Source organism: Balaenoptera physalus (genome assembly GCF_965194825.1).
Source record: "Balaenoptera physalus genome assembly, chromosome: 16".
Taxonomy (NCBI): Eukaryota; Metazoa; Chordata; class Mammalia; order Artiodactyla; family Balaenopteridae; genus Balaenoptera; species Balaenoptera physalus.
In genome coordinates this window covers 63,555,693-63,577,566 of record NC_138898.1, presented here as the reverse complement: position 1 = coordinate 63,577,566, position 21,874 = coordinate 63,555,693, and the positions used below count along the sequence as shown (strand labels likewise).

The 21,874-nt window shown below is 45.0% G+C and overlaps 1 protein-coding gene and 1 long non-coding RNA gene across 4 annotated transcripts in view; one reads left to right on the top strand and one right to left on the bottom strand.

Moving 5' to 3' along the window:
- LOC309645071 (uncharacterized protein) overlaps positions 1–21,874 on the top strand; it is a 189,157-nt gene that overhangs the window by 116,871 nt on the left and 50,412 nt on the right. For all 3 annotated transcript variants that reach the window (XM_082429604.1, XM_082429603.1, XM_082429605.1), the window contains exons 39-45: positions 13,080–13,388; positions 14,055–14,284; positions 14,345–14,497; positions 15,511–15,588; positions 17,801–18,154; positions 18,998–19,357; positions 20,586–20,939. In XM_082429604.1, the coding sequence (XP_082285730.1) occupies positions 13,080–13,388; positions 14,055–14,284; positions 14,345–14,497; positions 15,511–15,588; positions 17,801–18,154; positions 18,998–19,357; positions 20,586–20,939 (1,838 nt within the window). The remainder of the gene's footprint in view (positions 1–13,079; positions 13,389–14,054; positions 14,285–14,344; positions 14,498–15,510; positions 15,589–17,800; positions 18,155–18,997; positions 19,358–20,585; positions 20,940–21,874) is intronic.
- Positions 1–21,874, bottom strand: part of LOC309645113 — a 252,052-nt gene that overhangs the window by 222,947 nt on the left and 7,231 nt on the right. The gene's annotated exons all lie outside the window — the stretch shown is intronic.

Here is a 21,874-nt window from a genome sequence, read left to right as displayed (position 1 = left end):
TCTTTCTTCCAGTTGTATTGAGATGTAATTGACAAGAAGCACTGTATAAGTTTGCATACCACATAATGATTTGCCTTCCATACATCAGGAAATGATTATCACAGTAAGTTTAGTGAACATCCGTCATCTCACACAGACACAAAATTAAAGAAATAGAAATAAAATTTTTTCTTATGGTAAGACCTTTTAGGATTTATTCTCTTAACTCTCATATATAACACAGAGCAGTGTTAATTACAGTTATCATGTTGTACATTGTATTCCTAGTACTTATTTATAACTGGAAGTTTGTACCTTTTAAAAAAAATTTTTTTTTGAAGTATCGTTGATTTACGATGTTGTGATAATTACTGATGTACTGCAAAGTGATTCAGTTATACATATATACACATTCTTTTTTTAAACATTCTTTTCCATTATGGTTTGTCATAGGATATTGAATATACTTCTTTGTGCTATACAGCAGGACCTTGTTGTTTATCCATTCTATATATAAAAGTTTACATCTGCTAACCCCAACCTCCCACTCCATCCCTCTCTCAACCCCCTCCCCCTTGGCAGCCACCAGTCTGTTCTCTATATCCATGATTCTGTTTCTGTTTCAAAGATAGGTTCATTTGTGTCATCTTTTAGATTCCACATATAAGTGATATCATACGGTATTCATCTTTCTCTTTCTGACTTACTTCACTTAGCATGATAATCTCTAGTTGCATCCATGTTGCTGAAAATGGCATTATTTCGTTCTTTTTTTATGGCTGAGTAGTATCCCATTGTATATATGTACCACATCTTCTTTACTCATTCATCTGTTGATGGACATTTAGGTTGTTTCCATGTCTTGGCTATTGTGAATAGTGCTGCTGTGGACATAGGGGTGCATGTATCTTTTTGAATTAGAGTTATGTCCAGATATATGCCCAGGAGTGGGATTGCTGGATCATATGGTAACTCTATTTTTAGTTTTTTGAGGAACCTCCATACTGTATTCCACAGCGGCTGCACCAACTTACATTCCCACCAAGAAGTTTGTACATTTTGATTGCCTTCATCCAATCCCCCCCACATCCCCCACCTCTGGTAACAACAAATCTGATCTTTTTTTAAAAAATTGAAGTAAAGTTGATGTACAATATTATATAAGTTACAGGTGTACAATATAGTGATTCACAATTTTTAAAGGTTATACTCCATTTAAAGTTATTATAAAATATTGGCTATATTCCCTGTGTTGTACAATATATTCTTGTAGCTTTTTAATTTTATACATAATGGTTTATACCTCTTAATCCCCTACCCCATTCTTGCCCGTCCCCCCTCCCTTCTCCCCGCTGGTAACCACCAGTTTGTTCTCTATATCTGTGAGTCTGTTTCTTTTTTGTTATATTCACTAGTTTGTTTAATTTTTAGATTCCACATATAGGTGATATCATACAGTATTTGTCTTTCTCTGTCTGACTTATTTCACTTAGCATAATACCCTCCAAGTCCATCCATGTTGCTGGAAATTGCAAAATTTCATTCTTTTTTTATGGCTGGGTAGTACTCCACTGTATACATGTACCACATCTTCTTTATTCATTCATCTGTTGATGGATGAATTGCTTCCATATCCTGGCCATTGTAAATAGTGCTGCTATGATCATTGAGGTGCATGTATCTTTTCGAATTAGTGTTTTCATTTTTTGGGGTATATACCCAGGAGTGGAATTGCTGGGTCATATGGTCATTCTATTTTTAGTTTTTTGAGAAACCTTCATACTGTTTTCCATAGTGGCTGCACCAATTTACATTCCCACCAACAATGTACGAGGGTTCCCCTTTCTCCATGTCCTCGCCTACATTTGTTATTTGTTCTTTTTGATGATAGCCATTCTGACAGATGTGAGGTGATATCCATTGTGGTTTTAATTTGCATTTCCCTGATGGTTAATGATGTTGAGCATCTTTTTCATGTGCCTATTGGCCATCTGCATGTCCTCTTTGGAAAAATGTCTATCCTCTTCAGAAAAATGTCTGTCCATTTTTTACTCGGGTTGTTTGTGGGTTTTTGGGGGTTTTTTTGATGTTGAGTTATATGAGCGATTTATATGTTTTGGATATTAACCCCTTATCAGTCGTATCATTTGCAAACATTTTCTCCCATTCAGTAGGTTGTCTTTTTGTTTTGTCGATGGTTTCATTTGCTCTGCAAAAGCTTTTAAGTTTAATTAGGTCCCATTTGTTTATTTTTGCTTTTATTTCCTTTGCTTTAGGAGACAGATCCAAAGAAGTATTGCTATTGATACGATTTATGTCAAAGAGTGTTCTGCCTATGTTTTCCTCTAGGAGTTTTATGGTTTCTGGTCTTACATTTAGTTCTTTAATCCATGTTGAGTTTATTTTTGTGTATGGTGTTAGAGAATGTTCTAATTTCATTCTTCTACATGTAGCTGTCCAGTTTTTCCAGCACCACTTATTGAAGAGTAATCTCTTTTTCTATGAGTTTGTTTCTGAAGTATAATTTTGAAGTATAATTGAAGTACAACACTATGTTAATTCCTGTTACACAACATAGTGACTCGATATTTCTGTGTTTCAAACTGATTACGGTAAGTCTAATTATGATATGTCACCATACAAAGATATTGCACAGTTATTGACTCTATTCCCCACATTATACATTTTATACCCATGACTCATTTATCTCGCAGCTGGAAGTTTGTGCCTCTTAATCTCCCTCACCTATTTCTCTCTTCCTCCCCTCCCCACCTCCCCTCTGGCAACCACCTGTTTGTTCTCTGTATCTGTGACTCTGTTTCTGTTTTATGTTTGTTTGCTTACTTGTGTTTTTTTTTTAAAGATTCAACATATAAGTGAAATCATACAGTTTTTGTCCTTCTCTGTCTGACTTATTTCACTTAGCATAATACCCTCTAGGTCCATCCATGTTGTCAGAAATGGCAAGATTTCATTCTTCTTATAGCTGAGTAGTATTCCATTTTATATATATATATAGACATACATACACACACTACATCTTCTTTATCCATTCATCTATCAATGGACAGTTAGCCAAGATATGCTTCCATATCTTGGCTATTGTAAATAATGCTGCAATGAACGTAAGGGTGCATATATCTTTTCTAATTACTGTTTTCATTTTCTTCAGATAAATACCCAGGAGTGGATTTGCTGGATCATATGGTAGTTCAATATTTAACGTTTTGAGGAATTTCCATACTGTTTTTCAAAGTGGCTACATTTAATACTTTTTATTTTGACATGATTTCAGATTTACAGAAAAGTGGCAAGAATGTTACAAAGAATCCCATAGGCTCTTTACCTAGCTTTACCAATTATTGACATTTATCACAATTGCTTTATCATTTTTATTCTCTCTCTTTGTCTGTTTTTCTGTCTCCCTCTATATGTGTGTGTGTGTGTGTGTATAAGACATTATTATTTGCATATAAGTTTTTTTTTGGCCAAGCCATGCAGCATGCGGGATCTTAGTTCCCCCACCAGGGATCGAACCTGCGCCCCCTGCAATGGAAGCACAGAGTCTTAACCACTGGACCGCCATGGAAGTCCCTAAATTTTTTATTCTTTTTTTTTTATATAGAATTTTTTTTTTTAATTTTATTTATTTATTTATGGCTATGTTGGGTCTTCGTTTCTGTGCGAGGGCTTTCTCTAGTTGTGGCAAGCGGGGGCCACGCTTCATCGCGGTGCGCGGGCCTTCTCACTATCGCGGCCTCTCTTGTTGCGGAGCACAGGCTCCAGACGCGCAGGCTCAGTAATTGTGGCTCACGGGCCTAGTTGCTCCGCGGCATGTGGGATCTTCCCAGACCAGGGCTCGAACCCGTGTGCCCTGCATTGGCAGGCAGATTCTCAACCACTGCACCACCAGGGAAGCCCAATTTTTTTATTCTTGAACTGTATTGTACTAAGCTGCAGACATGATAGTTCTTCACCCCTAAATAGTTCAATGTTTATTTCCTAAAAATAAAGACATTCTCCTACATTCCACAATACAGTTCTCAAAATCAGAAAATTAACATTTATATAATGCTGTTATCTACAAACCTTATTCAGATTCCACCAGTTGTCCCATTAATGTCCCTTATAGTAAAAGAAAATCCTGAATTGTGCATTACATTTAGTTGTATTGTTTCTTTGGTCTCTTTTATCCTGGATCAGTTCCTCTGTATTTCTTTCTCTTTCATGATTATATTTCATAGGGTACAGGGCAGTCAGTTTGTAGAATATCCCTCATTCGGGGTTTGTTGGATGCTTCCTCATGACTATTTTCAAAAAAGCCTTGTTGGCAGAATACCACCTGATGTCAGTTTGTCCCGGTGCTACTGGTGACATCAGTTTTGATCACTTGATTAAGGTAATATCTGCAAAGTTTCTTCACTGTTAAGCATTTTTCCCCTTTGTATGCTAACTTCATAAAACAAGTTGAGAAGTACTTTCTTCCCTTCTATTTTCTGAAAGAGTTTGTATAAGATTAGTGTGAATGATCCCGTAATTGTCTGATGGACTCTAGGAGAGAAGCCATCTGGACTTTTCTCTGTGGAAATATTTTTTTTGAAAATGAATAGATATATAAAGCTATTCAGCTTTTCTATTTCATCATGTGTCAGTTTGCGTAAGTTATATTTTTCAAGGAATTTGTCCATCTCCACTAAGTAGTCAAATTTATTGGCATAGTTCATTATATGTATTATAATCCTTTTCATGTATGCAGGCTCTATAGTGATACGCTTGCTATCATCACTAATAGTTGTTACTTGTGTTCCTTCTCTCTCTTCCTTATTAGTCTAACTTGGATTTCATCAATTTTGTTAATCCTTTCAAAGAACCAAATTTTGGTTCTGTTAATTTTCTCTCGTCTCTTTTCAATTCCATTGCTTTCTGCCACTATCTTTATTATTTCCTTTCTTACACTTAATTTGGGTTTACTTTACTCTTCTTTTTTAAATAAATTTATTTATCTTTGGCTGCGTTCGGTCTTCATTGCTGTGCGGGCTTTCTCTAGTTGCGGTGAGTGGGGGCTACTCTTTGTTGCGGTGCGCAGGCTTCTCATTGCAGTGGCTTCTCTTGTTGCGGAGCATGGGCTGTAGAGTATGGGGGCTTCAGTAGTTGTGGCTTGCGGGCCCAGTAGTTGTGGCTCGCAGGCCCTAGAGAACGCGGGCTCAGAAGTTGTGGTACACGTGCTTAGTTGCTCCGTGGCATGTGGGATCTGCCCAGACCAGGGCTCGAACCCGTGTCCCCTGCATTGGCAGGGGGATTCTTAACCACTGCGGCACCAGGGAAGACCCTTTTGCTCTTTTTTTATAGTTTATTTATGGCAGATCCTCAAGCCATTGATTTTTAGACCTTTTTTCTTTTCTAATATAAGCATATAAAACCATACATTTTCCTCTTAAGTTCCTTTAGCTGCATCCCACAAATTTTTATGTCATGTGTTTTCATTATCATTTATTTTGAAATATTTTCAAACTTGTGATTTCTTCTTTGACCCATGTATTTGAAGTATGTTGCTTAATATCCAAATATTTGAGATTTTTCTAGATAGCTTTTTAATATTTAATTTCATTGTGATCAGAGGATCTCTTCTGTAGGATAAGTCTTTTTAAATTTGTTGTGGCTTGTTTTATGGGCCAGTCTATATCTATCTTGTGAACATACATTATGCACTTAAAAAGAATTGGTATTCTGCTGTTGTTGGGTGTAATGTTCTATAAATGTTAAGTCAAGATGCTTGGTTGTATTGCTCTGATATATATCTTTACTGATTTTTTTTGTCTGGTTATTGTATCAGTTAATGAGAGAAGTGTGTTAAACTCTCCAACTATGTGGATTTCTCTATTTCTTGCTTTCATTCAGTCAATTTTTGCTTCATGTATGTTGATGTACTAGTATTAGGTGCATAAGCAAATATGATTATTATGCATTCTTGATGAATTGACCTGTTTATCATTGTGAAATGGACTGTTTATCTCTCACACAGTTCTTTGTCTTGAAGTCTGTTTTGTCTGATATTAATGTTGCCACTTTTGTTTTTTATTGGAATTTGTACTGTATATATTTTTCCACCCTTTTTCTTTCAAATATATATTTCCTATATTTAAGGTACATTTCTTGTAGCCCACATGCAGTTGGATTTTGCTTTTATTTCCAGTCTGACAATCTCTGCCTTTTAATTATGGTATTTACTTGATTTATCTTTAATTATTGATATGATTAGATTTGTTTCTACTATTTTGCTGTTTTGTTTTCTACTTTCCCATATATTTTTTTGTTCCTCTGTTACTCTTTTTTTGCCTTCTTTTGGCTGATTTTTAAAAAATTTTAGAACTCAGTGTTAATTTATCTGTTGCTCTTTCAACTATGTTTCTGTATGTTCTTTCACATTCTACTTAGAGTTTCTGGTATCATTTCTCTTCAGTATAAAGAATCACCTTTATAGAAACTAACACAGCATTGTAAAGCAACTATAGTCCAATAAAAATTAAAAAAAAAAAAAAAAAAGATCACCTTTCGCATTTCTTGTAAGTCTGGCTTACAACAATGAACTCCCTTAGTTTTCATTTATTTGAAAATGTCTTATTTTGCCCTGATTCTTGAAGGATATTTTAAAAATGCATATGTATATTTCTTAACACATTTAGAAGTTTTTCATATTTACTTCTTCAAAGATTTCTTTGTGTCCCATTCTCATTGTCCTCTCCTCCTGGTATTTCCAACTGCATGTGCTTTAGAAGTTTCTGTATTGTTCCACAGATCTCTGCGGCTCTGTTGACCTTTTTAGTCTTTTTTCTCTTTTCTTCAGATATCTATCAATCTATCTTCCAGTTCGCTGGCTCTTTAATCTTTCTTCTCCAAACACCAGCCAATAAAAATGTTAAGACCATCCAATAATTCTTTTTCAATCACAGATTTTATGTATTTTTTTTTAGTTCTAAAATCACCACTAGGCTCTTTTTATTAATTTCTATTTTGCAGCTGAGGTTTCTTATCTATTCATTCAATACAGAAATATTTTCCTTATATTTTTGAGCATGGTTGTAAGAGCTGTTTTAAAATCCTTATCTGCTAATTCCAGTGTCTAGGTCACCTTGGGGTTGATCTCCCTTGATGATTGCCCTTTCTCTTAAATATAGGTTACATTTTCCTATTTCTTTGTATGTCTAGTAATTTGAGATTGTATTCTAGACATTTTGAATGATGTTAAGACTCTGATTCTTTTATATTTCTCTGAAGAGTAGGGTTATTTTTAAAAATTTTAGCATGCAGTTAACTTGGCTGGGCTCAAAATCCAAACTCTGTCTTTCCTCTGGTGGGCTGCAGTGGAAATAATTTTCAGCTCTTTTATCTTAGCTGGTCTGCTTGGAGTCTGTACCACCCTTGTGAAGTTCAAGGATTAGCTTTGGACAGAGTTTATAGGTAGAATTTGGGATTCCCCCATGTAGCTCTCTCTGGAATTTCCCACTTCACTTTTTATTTGCTATTGTCACCTTGAACTCTGTTCTTTGATTCTTTAATCAGTAAGACCATAGATTTCTGTGTGAGTTTTCTTCACCCTGCATGGCACCAAAAAAGAGTAAAAACATACACCTCAACTATTGCTGGTCCTTTCCTCCAAGTTTTAACTCCCCTCCACTGTCTGCCTGTGTATGGTCAGTCTCCAGCCACTTCAGGTAACTGTTTCATATATTTTGTCCAGAGTGTACAATTGTTACCTTGGGAGGGTTGGTCCATTTAAGTGTCTCCACCATTAATGGAAATAGAACTCCTCCTGTGTCCTTTTGACATGTCCCTATCATTCCTTGACCACTTCCTTCCTTTATGACCAAAAAGATGTTTCAATCTCATGTTATATTTTCCCTGAGATGGAATAAGTCATTTCTGCAAGGATTCCTGGTTCCTTTTTGTGCAAAATGGTATTTAGAAACTAAGATCTGGGTTCTAGGTGTATTTATTCCTACTGAAGTATCTGTCTTTCTAGGCCTTCTCAATGGACAGACCAAGAAAATAGATGTATGTGTACATACATGCACACACACCTATATCTGTCTATCTACAGATATGTAAGTTTATAACATTAGTCCTTAATTCCAATCCATCATCAAAAAGCTCATTCTGTTTCTTCCCCCTTTTCATATTTCTTATTCCCTTCTTCAACAGTAAGAAACCTGGCTCCAATTATTCACAACATATTTAGTTATTTGTTCAGCCCTAGGATACATAGAAAGTAGTCAGAATTACTAACCTATACCTTTGAGGAAATAAACCCTTTTAACTAGAATTCAATATTTTTTTAGAGTTCTTCTTGTCTTTAGCCTGAGGGTATAAATATAAACACGGTGTTTATTTATTTTTAAATATTTATTTATTTATTTATTTGGTTGTGCCGGATCTTGGTTGTGGCACACAGGCTCCTTAGTTGCAGCAGGCGGGCTCCTTAGTTATGGCATGAGAACTCTTAGTTGCGGCATGCATGTGGGATCTAGTTCCCTGACCTGGGGTCGAACCTGGGCCCCCTGCATTGGGAGTGTGGAGTCTTATCCACTGCGCCACTAGGGAAGTCCGCAAACATGGTGTTTAAACGTTAGTTGGGGTTAATCTCCCACCCACCCCGTGTGATGCTGTAAATCATTTGAAGTACAATTGGTTCACTGGTTTCTGTTTGTATTCCATTTTCAGGTTTCCCCTATCTTTATTGATTTTGTGTATTTATTTTTTGATTATGTGAGACATTAACAAGTTTCCAAAAGTCAGAATTATACAAAATGGGATCTTTTGCCCAAGCATTCTTGACCGTAGCACCCTAGCTGGACATCTGTCCAGGGCCCTGTGTTTCAGAATCTACAGACTCTGCTTTCCCACCTATCTTGGGGGAATAGTATCATTCTCTAATCTTGTAGTAATATTAACACTGACCCTCCTAATTCCTAATTGGTTAAATTGTGGCAAAACCAAATTGCATAATAAAATACCTGCCTAAAGATCAAATGACATAGGTTTGAAAAAATTTAAATACAATCAAGCAGCGTACTGTTCTTCTCAAGTTTACTTTGAGTTACACTGATGGTCTCCCCTTCATCTTTCTGAAGTTTATCATTTGCAGCTGATAACTAACAGACCCTCATGCTGATCTCTTAACACACATTGCTTCTTTTTTTTTTGGCCATGCCATGTAGCATGTGGGATCTTAGTTTCCTGACCAGGAATTGAACCCGTGCCCCCTGCAATGGAAGGGTGGAGTCTTAACCACTGGACCACCAGGGAAGTCCCAATTGCTTCAGTTTTGAAGGCAATTATTCAGGTATAATTTCTTGGGGTACAATTTACATATGGGGAAAACCCCTTCAAATTTTGATAAACTCGTACAGTTGTGTACCCACCAACACAGTCTTGATACAGAATAGTTCCATCACCCCAAAAAGTTCCTTTCTGCTGCTCATTGTCACCAACCTTTCCCCCACCCCCTGTCCCTGGCAACCACTGAGATGTTGTCTGTCCCTATAGTTTGGGTATTCCAGGATGTCACATGAATGGAACCATACAGCACGTAAGCTTTGAGTATGAGATCTTTTGCTGAACATAATGTGGTTGAGATTCATCAAAGTTGTATGTATCAGTAGTTCTTTTTCCTTTTTACTGGTGAGTAATATTCTATTCTGTGGATATACTGCAGTTTATCCATTCACAGCTGAAGGATGTTTGAGTTGTTTCCAGTAATTTCCAATTATGAATAAAGCTTCAATAATCATTGGTCTGTAGGTTTCTGTGGGAACATATGGTTTCATTTCTCTTGGGTGAATACCTAGGAGTGGGATTGCTGGGTTGTATGGCAAGTATATGTTTATAGGAAACTGCCAGACTGTTTCCAGAGTAGCAGTACCATTTTCCATTCCCACCAGCAATGTGTGAGAATTCTAGTTGGTCTGCATTCTTGCTAGCAATTTGTACTGGCAGTTTTGGGCTTTGGGTTCTTTTTTTTTTTTTTTTATCATTCGAATTGTTTTTGTAGTTGTATCTCACTTTGGTTTTAATTTGCATTTCCCTAATGACTAATTTTGTCGAACATCTTTTCATCGGCTTATTTGCCACTTGTAAATCTTTTTTGGTGAAGTGTCTATTCAAACCTTTTGCCCATTTAAAAAATCATGTTGCTTGTTTTTTATTATTGAATTTGGGAATCATTTATACAAGTCCTTTATCAGATATGTGTTTTGAAAATATCTTCTCCTGATCTATGTCTTTTTATTTTTTTAATGGTGTCCTCTGAAAAGTGGAGGTTTTAAATTTTGATGAAGTCCGATTTATCTTTTTTTTTTCTTTTGTGAATCATGCTTTTGATGTCATATAAGAAATATTTGCCTGAGGCCACAAATTTTTCTCTCATATTTTTTTTCTAGAAGTGTTATGATATTAGGTTTTAAATTTAGGTCTGTGGTTAATTTTATTTATTTATTATTGAAGTACAGTTGACTTCCAATGTTGTGTTAGTTTCAAGTGTATAGCAAAGTGATTCCGTTTTATATATATATATATATTCTTTTTCAGATTGTCTTCCATTATAGGTTATTACATGATATAGAATACAGTTTCCTGTGCTATACAGCAGGACCTTGTTGTTTATCTATTTTATATACAGTAGTGTGTATCTGTTAATCCAAAATTCCTAATTTATCCCTCCTTCACCCTTTCCCCTTTGGTAACCATAAGTTTGTTTTCTATGTCTGTGAGTCTGCTTCTGTTTTGTAAATAAGTTCATTTGAGTCATATTTTAGATTCCACATATAAGTGCTATCATGATATTGATATTTGTCTTTCTCTGACTTACTTCACTTCGTATGATAATCTCCAGGTCCATCCATGCTGCTGCAGTGGCATATTTCATTCTTTTTTATGGTTGAGTAATATTCCATTGTATATCTGTACCACAACTTTTTTTTTTGAATTTTATTTTATTTATTTTTTATACAGCAGGTTCTTATTAGTTACATATTTTATACATATTAGTGTGTATATGTCAATCCCAATCTCCCAATTCATCCCACCACCACCCCCCGCCCCCCCGCTACTTTCCCCACTTGGTGGCCATATGTTTGTTCTCTACGTCTGTTATACCACATCTTCTTTATCCATTCATCTGTTGATGAACACTTAGGTTGCCTCCATGGCTTGGCTACTGTAAATAATGCTGCTATGAACATTGGGGTGCATGTATCTTTTCTTTTTTTCTTTTATTTATTTTTTTAAAATTTTAATTTTATATTGGAGCATAGTTGATTGACAATGTTGTGTCAGTTTCAGGTGCACAGCAAAGTGATTCAGTTATGCATATACATGTATCTATTCTTTTTCAAATTCTTTTCCCATTTAGGTTATTACAGAATATTGAGCAGAGTTCCTTGTGCTATACAGTGGGTCATTGTTGGTAATCTATTTTAAATATAGTAGTGTGTACATGTCAATTCCAAACTCCCAATCTATCCCTCCCCCACCCTCCCCCCTGGTAACCATAAGTTCGTTCTCTAAGTCTGTGACTCTGTTCCTGTTTTGTAAATAAATTCATTTGTATCATTTTTTTCCTTAGATTCTGCATATAAGCAATATCATATGATATTTGTCTTTCTCTGTCTGACTTAATTAACTTAATATAATGTGGATAATCTCCAGGTCCATCCATGCTGTTACAGATAGCATATTTCTTTTTTTTTTTTTATGGCTAATATTCCATTGTATATATGTACCACATCTTCTTTATCCGTTCATCTGCTGATGGACACTTAGGTTGCTTCCATGTCTTGGCTATTGTAAATACGGTTGCAATGAACACTGGGGTGCCTGTATCTTTTCGAATTAGAATTTTCATCTTTCCTGGATATATGCCCAGGAGTGGAATTGCTGTATCATATGGTAACTCTATTTTTATATTTTTCAAGAACCCCCTTACTGTTCTCCATAATGGCTGCACCAGTTTACATTTTCACCAACAGTGCAGGAGGGTTCCCTTTTCTTATGTGGTTAATTTTGAATTAATTTGTGTATATGTTTGGGTAAAGTTCACGGTAGTTTTTTCACATGTGGATTTCCAAACAATTCAGCACATTTATTAAAAAGACTATCCTTTTCCCGGTTAGTTACCTTTGCACTTTTGTCAAAAATCAATTGACCATTTGTGTATGGGTCTATTCCCCGATTCCACACTGTTCCATTGACATTATTTCACACTGGTTAACATCTTGTAGGGCATGGTGACATAGGGCCCTACAATGTAAGGAATTTGTAAAAAGATGATTTCAAGATTCTGCGAGAAATTTCCATCTGTATAGAAAGTGCTCTGGACTCTGTGATAGAGGTTAGCAAGAGCTCTATGTCTGGTAGCACAGAACAAGGGTGTCTAACCCAGCCTGGGGGTGCAGAAAGGCCAAGCAAGGCTTCTTGGAGGTGGTGACCCCCGAGTCAAACCTTGAATGAAAGGAGAGAAGTATAAGGGCACTTGAACCACGTCAAGACCCTACTGGAGCCCAGTGGGGTCAGGAGACGTAAATGGTTCTGATAAGAGCAAGAATTTCTCTAATGCATGAGTTACGTATTGGGATGGGACTAGCTTAAGGGTGTGTGGGACTAGCTTAAGGGTGTGGAATCTTTTTCTCCAGTGGGTGGAAGAGACTCTGAGCAATTTCTCTCTGTAGAATTCCAGGTTGGACCCCTCGAGGCTTTCTGGGTCTCAGTTTTGTTGTCTGTAAAATGGGGGCTTTCTATCACTTTGATCCGTGACTCTCCTGAGCAGTATTCAGCACTGGTATTAACAGACACGCCTTATCAGGCTTGCTGCTTTTTTGCCAAAGCTCTTTTATTTGTGAGTTAGCTTGCGTGGTCCTCGGAGCATCCTGTGGGGGAGGTGGTTTAATTTGGTCCATTTCCCAGATATGCTCTCTCCGACATGAATTAGAATTATATCATGGATCTAGGAACTTCCTGCCCTAGGATTCTTTGCCTTCCTTCCCAAAGCAGCCCAGTACCCTGGGCTGACCCCCTTCTTTGTATGGGCTCTCTCCCATCCTCTGCAGGTACCATCAAGGTCACTGCCGACTCAGCTGTGCTGGGATTCCTCTTGCGGGACAAGCATGAGAAGGCAGGGAACAGCACCATTGTGCACAGTGTGACCTGCATCCTTGCCCAGAATGGCAGCCGGGCCTTGCCAGGAGAGCTCAAGCTGAGGGGACGACTGCAGGCCCAGACGGGGAGCCTTGAGGGCCAGGCCAGCCTCCGTGCTGACACGGCCAGCCTAGCTCTGGGTGGAGTCTGCATCTGGGGCCCTGGGCACGGCCAGCTCTCAGCCAGACTGAGTCACAACATCAGCACCTTGAGTGAGGCAGGTAGGAGGGGTGGATAGGGTCCAATGGCTTCCTCCCCCAAAGACTCCCAGGGCCTGAAGCCAAGGGAGTTAAAGGAGCCCCCAGTCCCCAAACCCACCTTCCAGCTCTATTTCCTCCCCCTACCAGCTTCTCCCAGTGCCTCCACCTTCCCTGGGCTGTTATTCAGCCAGAACATTGGTTGCTACCCAGTACAGACACACCTCAAAAAAGGGGGGGCAGAAGCCCCTGCCACTGGCACCCCCCCCAGGACTCCCCGCCCCCAGTCCGGCTTCTCCAGCTTGGAAGCCTGGTCTAGCAGGGCCTCCAGGATGTTCTCGGCACTGTGGTTAAGAAATAGCTCGGACACCCCCAGCTCTAGCTTCTTGGGGACATTTCCACGGGACGTGGGGGCGCCCAAAGGTGCAGCAACAAGAGGAGAGCACAGGATCAGACCCTTGTTCCCCTCGTGCTTTCTGAGACCCCATGCCCTGTCTTTGGGGAGGTAGGAATCCAAAGGGGACATGGGGCCTATCACTTGCTAGGTGTGGCCATTGTAGGTATTAGGTGGGAGCTGGGGGGTTAGTCTGCCTCAGGGCTCAGGGGCCCCTCCAGAGAGAAGGAGGGCTGTCAGTGACCCCGTTCTGGCTCCCGTGGAGTGTGCCATCTTCTGGCTCCTCTCATCCCCAGGACTCCCGTCCCAGGCAGAGATTCTCCTACTGCACAGCCACGTGGCTTCCAGCCTCTCAGTGCGTGTGACGCTGCGTAGTGCAGAGCGTCAGCTGGACGCTGCCCTTGGCCTGGAGGGCCTGGTCACCAGCACCCCGGGAAGCCGGCTCCGTGTCAGCCTTGGCCACACGGTGCCTGGCCTCAGGCGCTGGGGCCTCCCCTTCTCCGTGGACGGCCGCGGGCACTTGCAGGTGGGTGAGGGGGCTGGGCCCGGGCCCCGTGGGGGCAGTGGGCCTGAGGGACACCCACAGCTTTGCTTCTCCCAGAGCGTGGGACCCAGTCTGGCGGTCGCGCTGGTGGTGAACGTGGATGACGATCAGCTTCGTGTAGCCCTGGAGAGAAGCGGAGCCGGCGGCCGCTGGGGACTAGCCCTGGGGCTGCACCGCGGCCTCTCAAGGCTCCAGGTAAGTGACCCAAGGTCCCCATTTGGGCGGGGCCTACTGCCTATGCAACTTTTCTAGTCACCTTCCCGGCTCCCATCAGCTTGCCCCTCCCACCTCCCTAGCCCCTCCCACCAGCTTGCCCCTCCCACCATCCCAGCCCCTCCCACCTTCCCTCCCAGCCTCTCACCAAATTTCCCATCCTCCCTTCCCATCCATCCTTTCTCCTTTCCTCCCACCCTCTCCTCCCATCCATCCACCCTCCCTTCCTTCCTCCCCACCCTGCCGTCTACTCTTCTTCTCTGTCTTCTGTCCACTCTTCTTCTCTGTCTTCTGTCCACTTGTCCTCCTGTCCTTCAGTCAACGCTCCCTCCCCTGCCCTCATAAATGGAAGTATATTTGAGGCAACTCCCTCAGAGGCCCTCTGGGTCTATCTAGTAAAATGAAAACTGCTGAGACTCTCACCCTTCAGCTCGTGTTCTGGGTTACCTCCCCTGGAGAAACCTGGAACACTAGACAAGGAAACACACACACAGCTGTCTTTTGCATTGTTCTCAAGAACAAAAAGCAGGAAACCACCTCTGGGCCTGGCACAGGTGTGGCTAAACCATCCAAAGTGTGTGTGTCAGGGTGAGTGAGCCAGGTGTGCGGCCCGAATCCAGCCTGCTTCATCACTTACCAGTTGTGCAACTTTAGTCCAGTTGCTTACTCTTTCTGTGCCTCAGTGTTCTCATCTGCAAAATGGGACTGTTAATAATCCCTGCCTCCCATGTTTACCTTGAGGATCAGATGAGGAACCAGTTAGAACCTGGCACACAGGTTACTTCTGTTTTTTTCTGGTTACTTCTGTTTTTGACGATTCTGTGGGTTAGCACTTAGGTCTGCACAAACCTCTCTTTGGGGGTTATCTTCCCAGGGAGGCCTTCACAAAGGGAGATGGGGTCAAGCTGGATCTCAGTACTCTGTCCAGGGTTAAGATCGGGGAGAAACACCTCATGCCTACACATGCCTCCTACCCACCCTGCTGGTCTCCCTAGGTCAACTGCAGTGGAGACGCTTCGCCTGCCCAGCTGTCAGGGCTCTGCTGGGGGGACGTCACTGGGTGGCCTCATGAGGTACAAGGGTCTCTGTCACAGGCAGGGCAGGGTGGGAGATGGTGGTCTGCCTCCGGGGGGGGTGGGGGTGGGCACAGGGTGAGCACCAGGGGCTGCCTGCTGGATGGCTTAGGGCCTGTGGCCACTGCCAGGCCGACCCACATGGTCCCCTCCTCCAAGCCCTCCACTTCCCCAGTAACATGCATCTGGGCTCCCAGCCCTGAGGGGACCCAGCCCAACCTGACAGCAGATGGGTGGTCCCTTCTGTAAGCACACTTAGACAGTGACCCAGAATCCAAGTGTTTCAAGCCAGCCTCTGCCACGGGGAGCTGGGCTGGTGACAGGCATATCTGGGTCTTTCGAGGGAGACAGGCCGTGGGGCTCACAGGCACACATGCTGCCCAGCTGGGGCACAGCACAGCTTAAGTAGCTCCGAGCTCTCCCGGGCCAGGGTGCAGGTGGATAGTAGGTCCTCTCCTTTGAAGGCAAGGCATGGCTGGGAGACCTGAGCATAGGGCCTGGACTCCCTGATCTCCAGCGGGGCCCTGTGGCTCCTGGGCCAAGAGCTGTGGGTGAACTGGACATGGGGCGACCACTGGGGTTGCCTGCAGACCTTGTCAGTGCTGCCCTGTGGGCAGCTGGGTGGGCAGCTTGTGGTAGGCCTGGCTCAGCTGAGCTCTCAGTCCAGTTGGCTCTGGGGGGCCAGCCAGTGAGTACAGCCCTGAGGACGGCCTGGGGGAGGAGAAGAACAGAGGTTTTTCTGCTCCTGAGGATCTGCTCCGGGACCAGGGAGACATGAGCCTGGAGGTGCTGAGTGGATGCTGCAGGGTGTCTGGCCTGGGGCACTGCCTGGGGGGCCTGGGAGCTGGTGCTATGGGCTCACCGCCTGGCTGTCCAGATAGAGCGAGCATGGCCTCCTTGGGGAGGACTGTTTCTGCCAGCTTCACCTCTGTGAGCGTAAAAGATGCAGTACTTTCATGCCTCCAGCTTGGCAGTGGTAGCAGCTCCACCCAGTACAGGGACCAGAAAATCAGACCAACACAACTTCCTGCCCAGACCTGCCACTCACCTGCTGTGTGACTTTTAGCCAGGCGTTAACCTCTCTGAGCCTCAGCCTCGTCATCAGTAAACTGCAGGTGGCAACACCTACCTTACACTGTCGAGCATGAAATGGGCCAACGCATGTCAGGTGCCATCTCAATTTGGTATCCTCTCTTTTGGTGTGGTTTCAGCTACCAGGGAATCATGATCTCATTTTACAGATGTGGAAACTGAGGCTCAGGGAGGTGAAGTCACCTTCCCAAGGTCACACAGTGGCCTGAATGGCAGGAGGGTTAGCCAAGAGAATTGAGGATCAGGATTGAAAGGGTCTTAATGGGCTGGACAGATGGGCTGCCTCCCCCCAGAGGAAACTTAAGACCGAGGGGGCACGTGGAGTTAGCAGCTACACCTGTGAGAAAGGGCTGGGGCGCGAGGGTGACTTCTGCAAAGACTAACTGCGCAGGAGGGTTAGGACAAGAGCCATGAATGGACAGCCCCTCCCTCCGAGAGCCGTGGTCTGGAATTCCAGGAAAGGGCTGGAAGTCGGGCTTTGCTTAGTCCTAGAGCAGGTCAGCAACATCCAGGTGGGAGAATCTGTGGGCTGCGCCCCGTGGGCGGCCACCCTGAGCTCCGTGGCTCCTCTGTGGCCTCCATTTAGCTGTGGTGCAGGTGATACGTGCATTCACCCTGTCGTCAGTGGTGCTGTCCCCACGCCAGGTGGACAGAAGAGCACTGGGTGACGGGAAAGGGCTGAGAGCAGCTCCTGGTTCTGTCACGGGCGTGCAGACACTCCAGGACCCCCAGGTACACTACTTAGAGATGCAGTGACTTCCATTCGAGGTGTTAAGAGGGACGTGTCCAGACCAGAGAGGTTGAGAGGCCCAAGGTTCCATTATGGAAAAGAGAGGAGGAAACGGGAGGGAGGACCCAGAGGTCTCATGGGGAGCAGGGGAGCGGGCATCAGGGGCCCGAACGTGCTCCGAACGGTCCAATTTCTTGACTCCCTGGGAGGCCGGTTTCAGCTCTTCAGAGAGAAGTGCTTCACGGGAGCATCACTTGTTAAGGGGGGTGGTGGGTGCCCCTGGGGGATGGGGGCTCCCTTGACCACCTGTGGACAGGCAGACGGTGGGCACGCTTGGTGGGGTGTTGTAGGGATACCCGCTCGGGCTCACCTGGCCTTTCTTGGCGGCAGAATCCAGCTGTGCTGATCTTGAATGGCTCCTTCCTGGTCCACGCCTTTGGGGCCAGCCTGGCGGCTCAGGTGTCTTCTGGGGACACTTTCACCCGGGCCCACGTCCACACAGCCTGCGGCCGCCATGCCTGCCTAGACACCAGCCTCCAGCACACATGGCCTCCACTTCAGGCGCTGGGGGTGCCCCCCGACAACCACATCCGAGTGTCCGTGGGGGGAGACGAACCCCCCAGGGCCCAGCTGGAGGTGGCCCTGGGCCCATGCACTCTGACTGCCCATGGGGACGTCAGGACAGAGGCCAACGCCACACGCAACTGGACCCTGGCCCTGGTGAATCACTGCCCCCTGCTGGAGGTAAGCCCCCACCGGTCAATGTAGGTTCCCACCTCCCTCCACAAGTTATTAACCGCCTGCTGTATGCCCAGCTCTGCACTCAGCATGAGAAACTTTAGTCTTTTTTTGCTGTTGTCACTTGAACTGGGGGACTCGTTGACTACAAAGCTTTCAGCCAAAAATGGGACCAGAACTGAATTTTCTCCCCTTTTGCAAAAGGCCTTCCTGATACACCAGTGCCCTTCCTTTCTGGGGCTCAAGTTGATTCTGTTCTCACATCTCACTTCCCCCATTCCTGGGGTTAAGGCTCCGGGAGTAAGAATGAGAATAACACGAAGCAGCAGCTGATGTTCATCAGGCACATGTGCTGAGTGCCCTCTGAGGCCCCTTAAATCCTCACCCCCGGGAGGAAGGGGCTGCTTGTACCCCTCCTTTCATCCTCATCTTGGGTCCCTGCCCCCATGTGGGGTGCATCCTGGGCCCCAGGGGAGCAAGTTGCTTAAGGTGTCTGCCCTCCAGCCAGTGAACATTGATGTTAGTGATGTATTTCCAATAGCCGGTGCTTTCTGGGTGCCTGGCTCTGGGCTCACAAGTATTAACTTACTTACATCTCCCAGCAACTTATGATGCTATAAATCAACTCCCATCTTAGAGATGGGTAAGCTGAGGTTGCAGGTCAGAACAACCGAATTAGTGGTGGAGCCAGAACTTGAGCCCCAACCTCTCGATGGGATACCCTTGGTATCAGTCACCTTGCAGAGGGAGGTGCTGATAGAGTTCAAGCCGTGGGTCCACCACTGCCCTCTTCCCACCCAGGCCCGTCTCCAGCTCCCCCTAAATCCGACCACTTTCCGCATATTCCAGGCAACTGGAATCCCGCAGGCCCTGCACTCCGAGGGCCGCCTGAGCTGGGGACCCTGTGAATTCGACCTGGCTGCAGGCCTCCGCAGTGACCACGGAGACGCCCACCTGCAGCTGGCCCGCACCTGCGGGGCCCAGCCTTCTGCCCTGGGGCACCTGACCCACTCCGTGCCCCTTCTGGGTCGCCTGGGCCTGCCGCCCGGGAGCACCGTCAGCCTGACTGCCCGGCCTGGCCCTCCCACCAGCCGCGGCTCCCTGGCCCTCCGGATGGGGCCGTGCCAGCTGCGGGGTGCGCTGGAGCAGCAAGCTGAGAACCAAAGCACGTGGACACTGGCCACTGAGCCGGGCTGCCCGCTGCTGGAGGTGCGTATGGCGGGCCAGCAAGGTGACTGGGGAGGCAGCTTCCAGAGCCCCTGTCAGCGTGAGGCCTGGGCCTGGCTGACGCTCCCCTCCAGGGGCTACCCAAGACCCCAGCTACTATTTCCCAAGAACCCTGTCGGATACTTGGTTCCTCTTATCTCTAATCCCGCATTCCCATTCGGCAGATGAGGAAATCGAGGCTGGGAGATTAGAGGCACGCTGTGAAACTAAAGGACCACAGATTCAGAATACAAATTCTGAATATAAATTTTTATAAAAGTCCTTCTTCTTAGTAAAATTCTGAGAGCAGGAAGGGAATGAGGAAAGCTGTCCTCAGCTGACAGTGGGGAACCGTCACATCTTGGTTTCATAACCTGTTAAAAACCACAGGCTGGGTTTTATCTGAGCGGAGAGATGGTCTGAGAATTGTCCTGTGATGTTTGGGGAAGGGGAATCCCTGACGCTGGAGTCTGGGTCAGCAGACAGGACTGGTGCCCTCGTCTGAGTGGGAGAGGTCCCTTCCCTGTCTCCTGACGGAGCTTCCTGGGCACAGGGACAGGGTCTGGTCCACTCGGCATCCCTGAGCATAGGGCTGGGCGCCCACAGATGCTCTGTCAGTGTTAATCAGGTCAACACAGAATTGGGCCATGAGAGAGTAGAGCATCACGGGATAAAGCAGGCCTGCCCACTAGAACTTTCTATCATGATGGAAATGTTTCATTCTTTGATATCCAGGACAGGAGCTGCCAGCCATGTGTAGCTTAAAATGAGCTCACTAGTGCTACAGAAGAACCTGAATTCTTTCTTTTACTTTATTTTAATTTAAATTGAACCAGCCCCAGTCTGAAGCATAGACTGAAGACAGATCAGGTTCAAACCTTGGCTCTGCTACTTACTAGCTATATGACCCTGGGCAATTACTTCGCCTCTTTGAGCTTCAGTTTTCCCATCTGTAATATGGGGATATTAACTACCTATTTCAGAGCCATCAAATAGGATGAAAAGAGAACATTCCTGTGAATTACTTAACATGAGGCTGTGCGTGTACTAAGTGTTCTATGATGGACAATTGTTGTGTATTATGATTGCTGTTGCAGTCTTGTTGTTACCGTAATGGGGGAGGGGCACAAGTTGGTAGGCAGGGCTGGAGGGGTAAGAGGGTAGAAGATGGAGAATCAGGTCACTCCTGATGTGGGACCACCTTCCGACCCCGCTCTCTGTGGTCCTGCAGGGCCTGGGCCTCCCAGCAGGGATGCAGCTCAGCGGCTCCCTGCAGGCCTCAGGTAGGGAAGCAGAAGCTTCAGGGGTCCTCGCAGCGGCCGGCCAGACTGCCTCCCTGACCTTGGCGGTGGCCCTGCACCCATCCGAGGCCACACTTCGAACGAAGATGAGGCACACGCTGCCTTCACTGCACTCCATTCCCCCAGAGACCTCGCTGACCGTCCAGCTCGGGTGGGAGGCCGGGCACCAGCTGGGCCTGGAGCTGCATGCTGGGGCCTGCGAGCTTTGGGGCAGCGGCGAGCTGCAGCTGGACCCCTGGCTGCAATGGCGGGTGCTGTCCGAGAGCTCCTGCGAGGCCCTGCAGGTAGGTGTACCAGGGGTGAGCGCGGGGGGTGGGCACCAGGGTCTCCAGAAGACAGGACAAGGGCCTCCTTTCTGACCACTGCCAAAACCAGAGAGATCGGGTGAACCCTGGAGGGATGGACTCCTCAGATACTTATTGAGGATCTCCTCTGTGCCCTGGACGTACACCCATAAACAAAGCAGAGATGAATGCCTGCCTGGGGCAGACTGGCAACCCCCAGAATAAATCACTGAACTGTGGAGTGTATTACACGGTGATGAGGGCTAAGGGGAGAGAGAAAGTGGGAAAGGGGGGCATAAAAAACAGGGCAGATATTGCAATTTTATAGTCGGTCAAGATTGGCCCCAAAGACAGGATGACGTTTGAGCACAAACTTGAAGGAGAGGAGGGAGTAGCATTGTTTTGTGTCTGGGGAAAGGGTATTCTAAGCATGGCCAGTGCAAAGGCCCTGAGGCAGGGCTGGAGAGGGAAGGGCATTCTCTAGGACTGGGGTCAGCAAACCATCTCTATAAAAGTTCATATAGTAAATATCTTTGGCTTTGCAGGCCATTCAGCCGCTGTTGTAACTGCTCAGTGCTGCTATTGTAGTACAAAGCGCCATAGACAATATGCACTATGTGGGCGTGTCTGTGTTCCAATAAAGCTTTATTTACAACAGGCAGTGGGCTGGATGTGGCCCGTGGGCCACTGTTTGCTGACTCCTGTTTTATAAAAAGCCCGTGGGGTGGGAGCACACTTGGATTCAGGATCCATCACAGAGGACTGGATAGAAGTTGCATGTGGGTGTGAGAAAAAGAGGGGAGTGGACGGCACTGTGCTTTTGTCGTAGGTGATGAGAGGGCTGGGGCTGCTGTTCCCCGAGAGGGGAGAATGGTGGATGGAGGAGAGGAGGGTTGCGGAAGTGGTGTCACCAACTCCAGGCCTATTTTGGATGT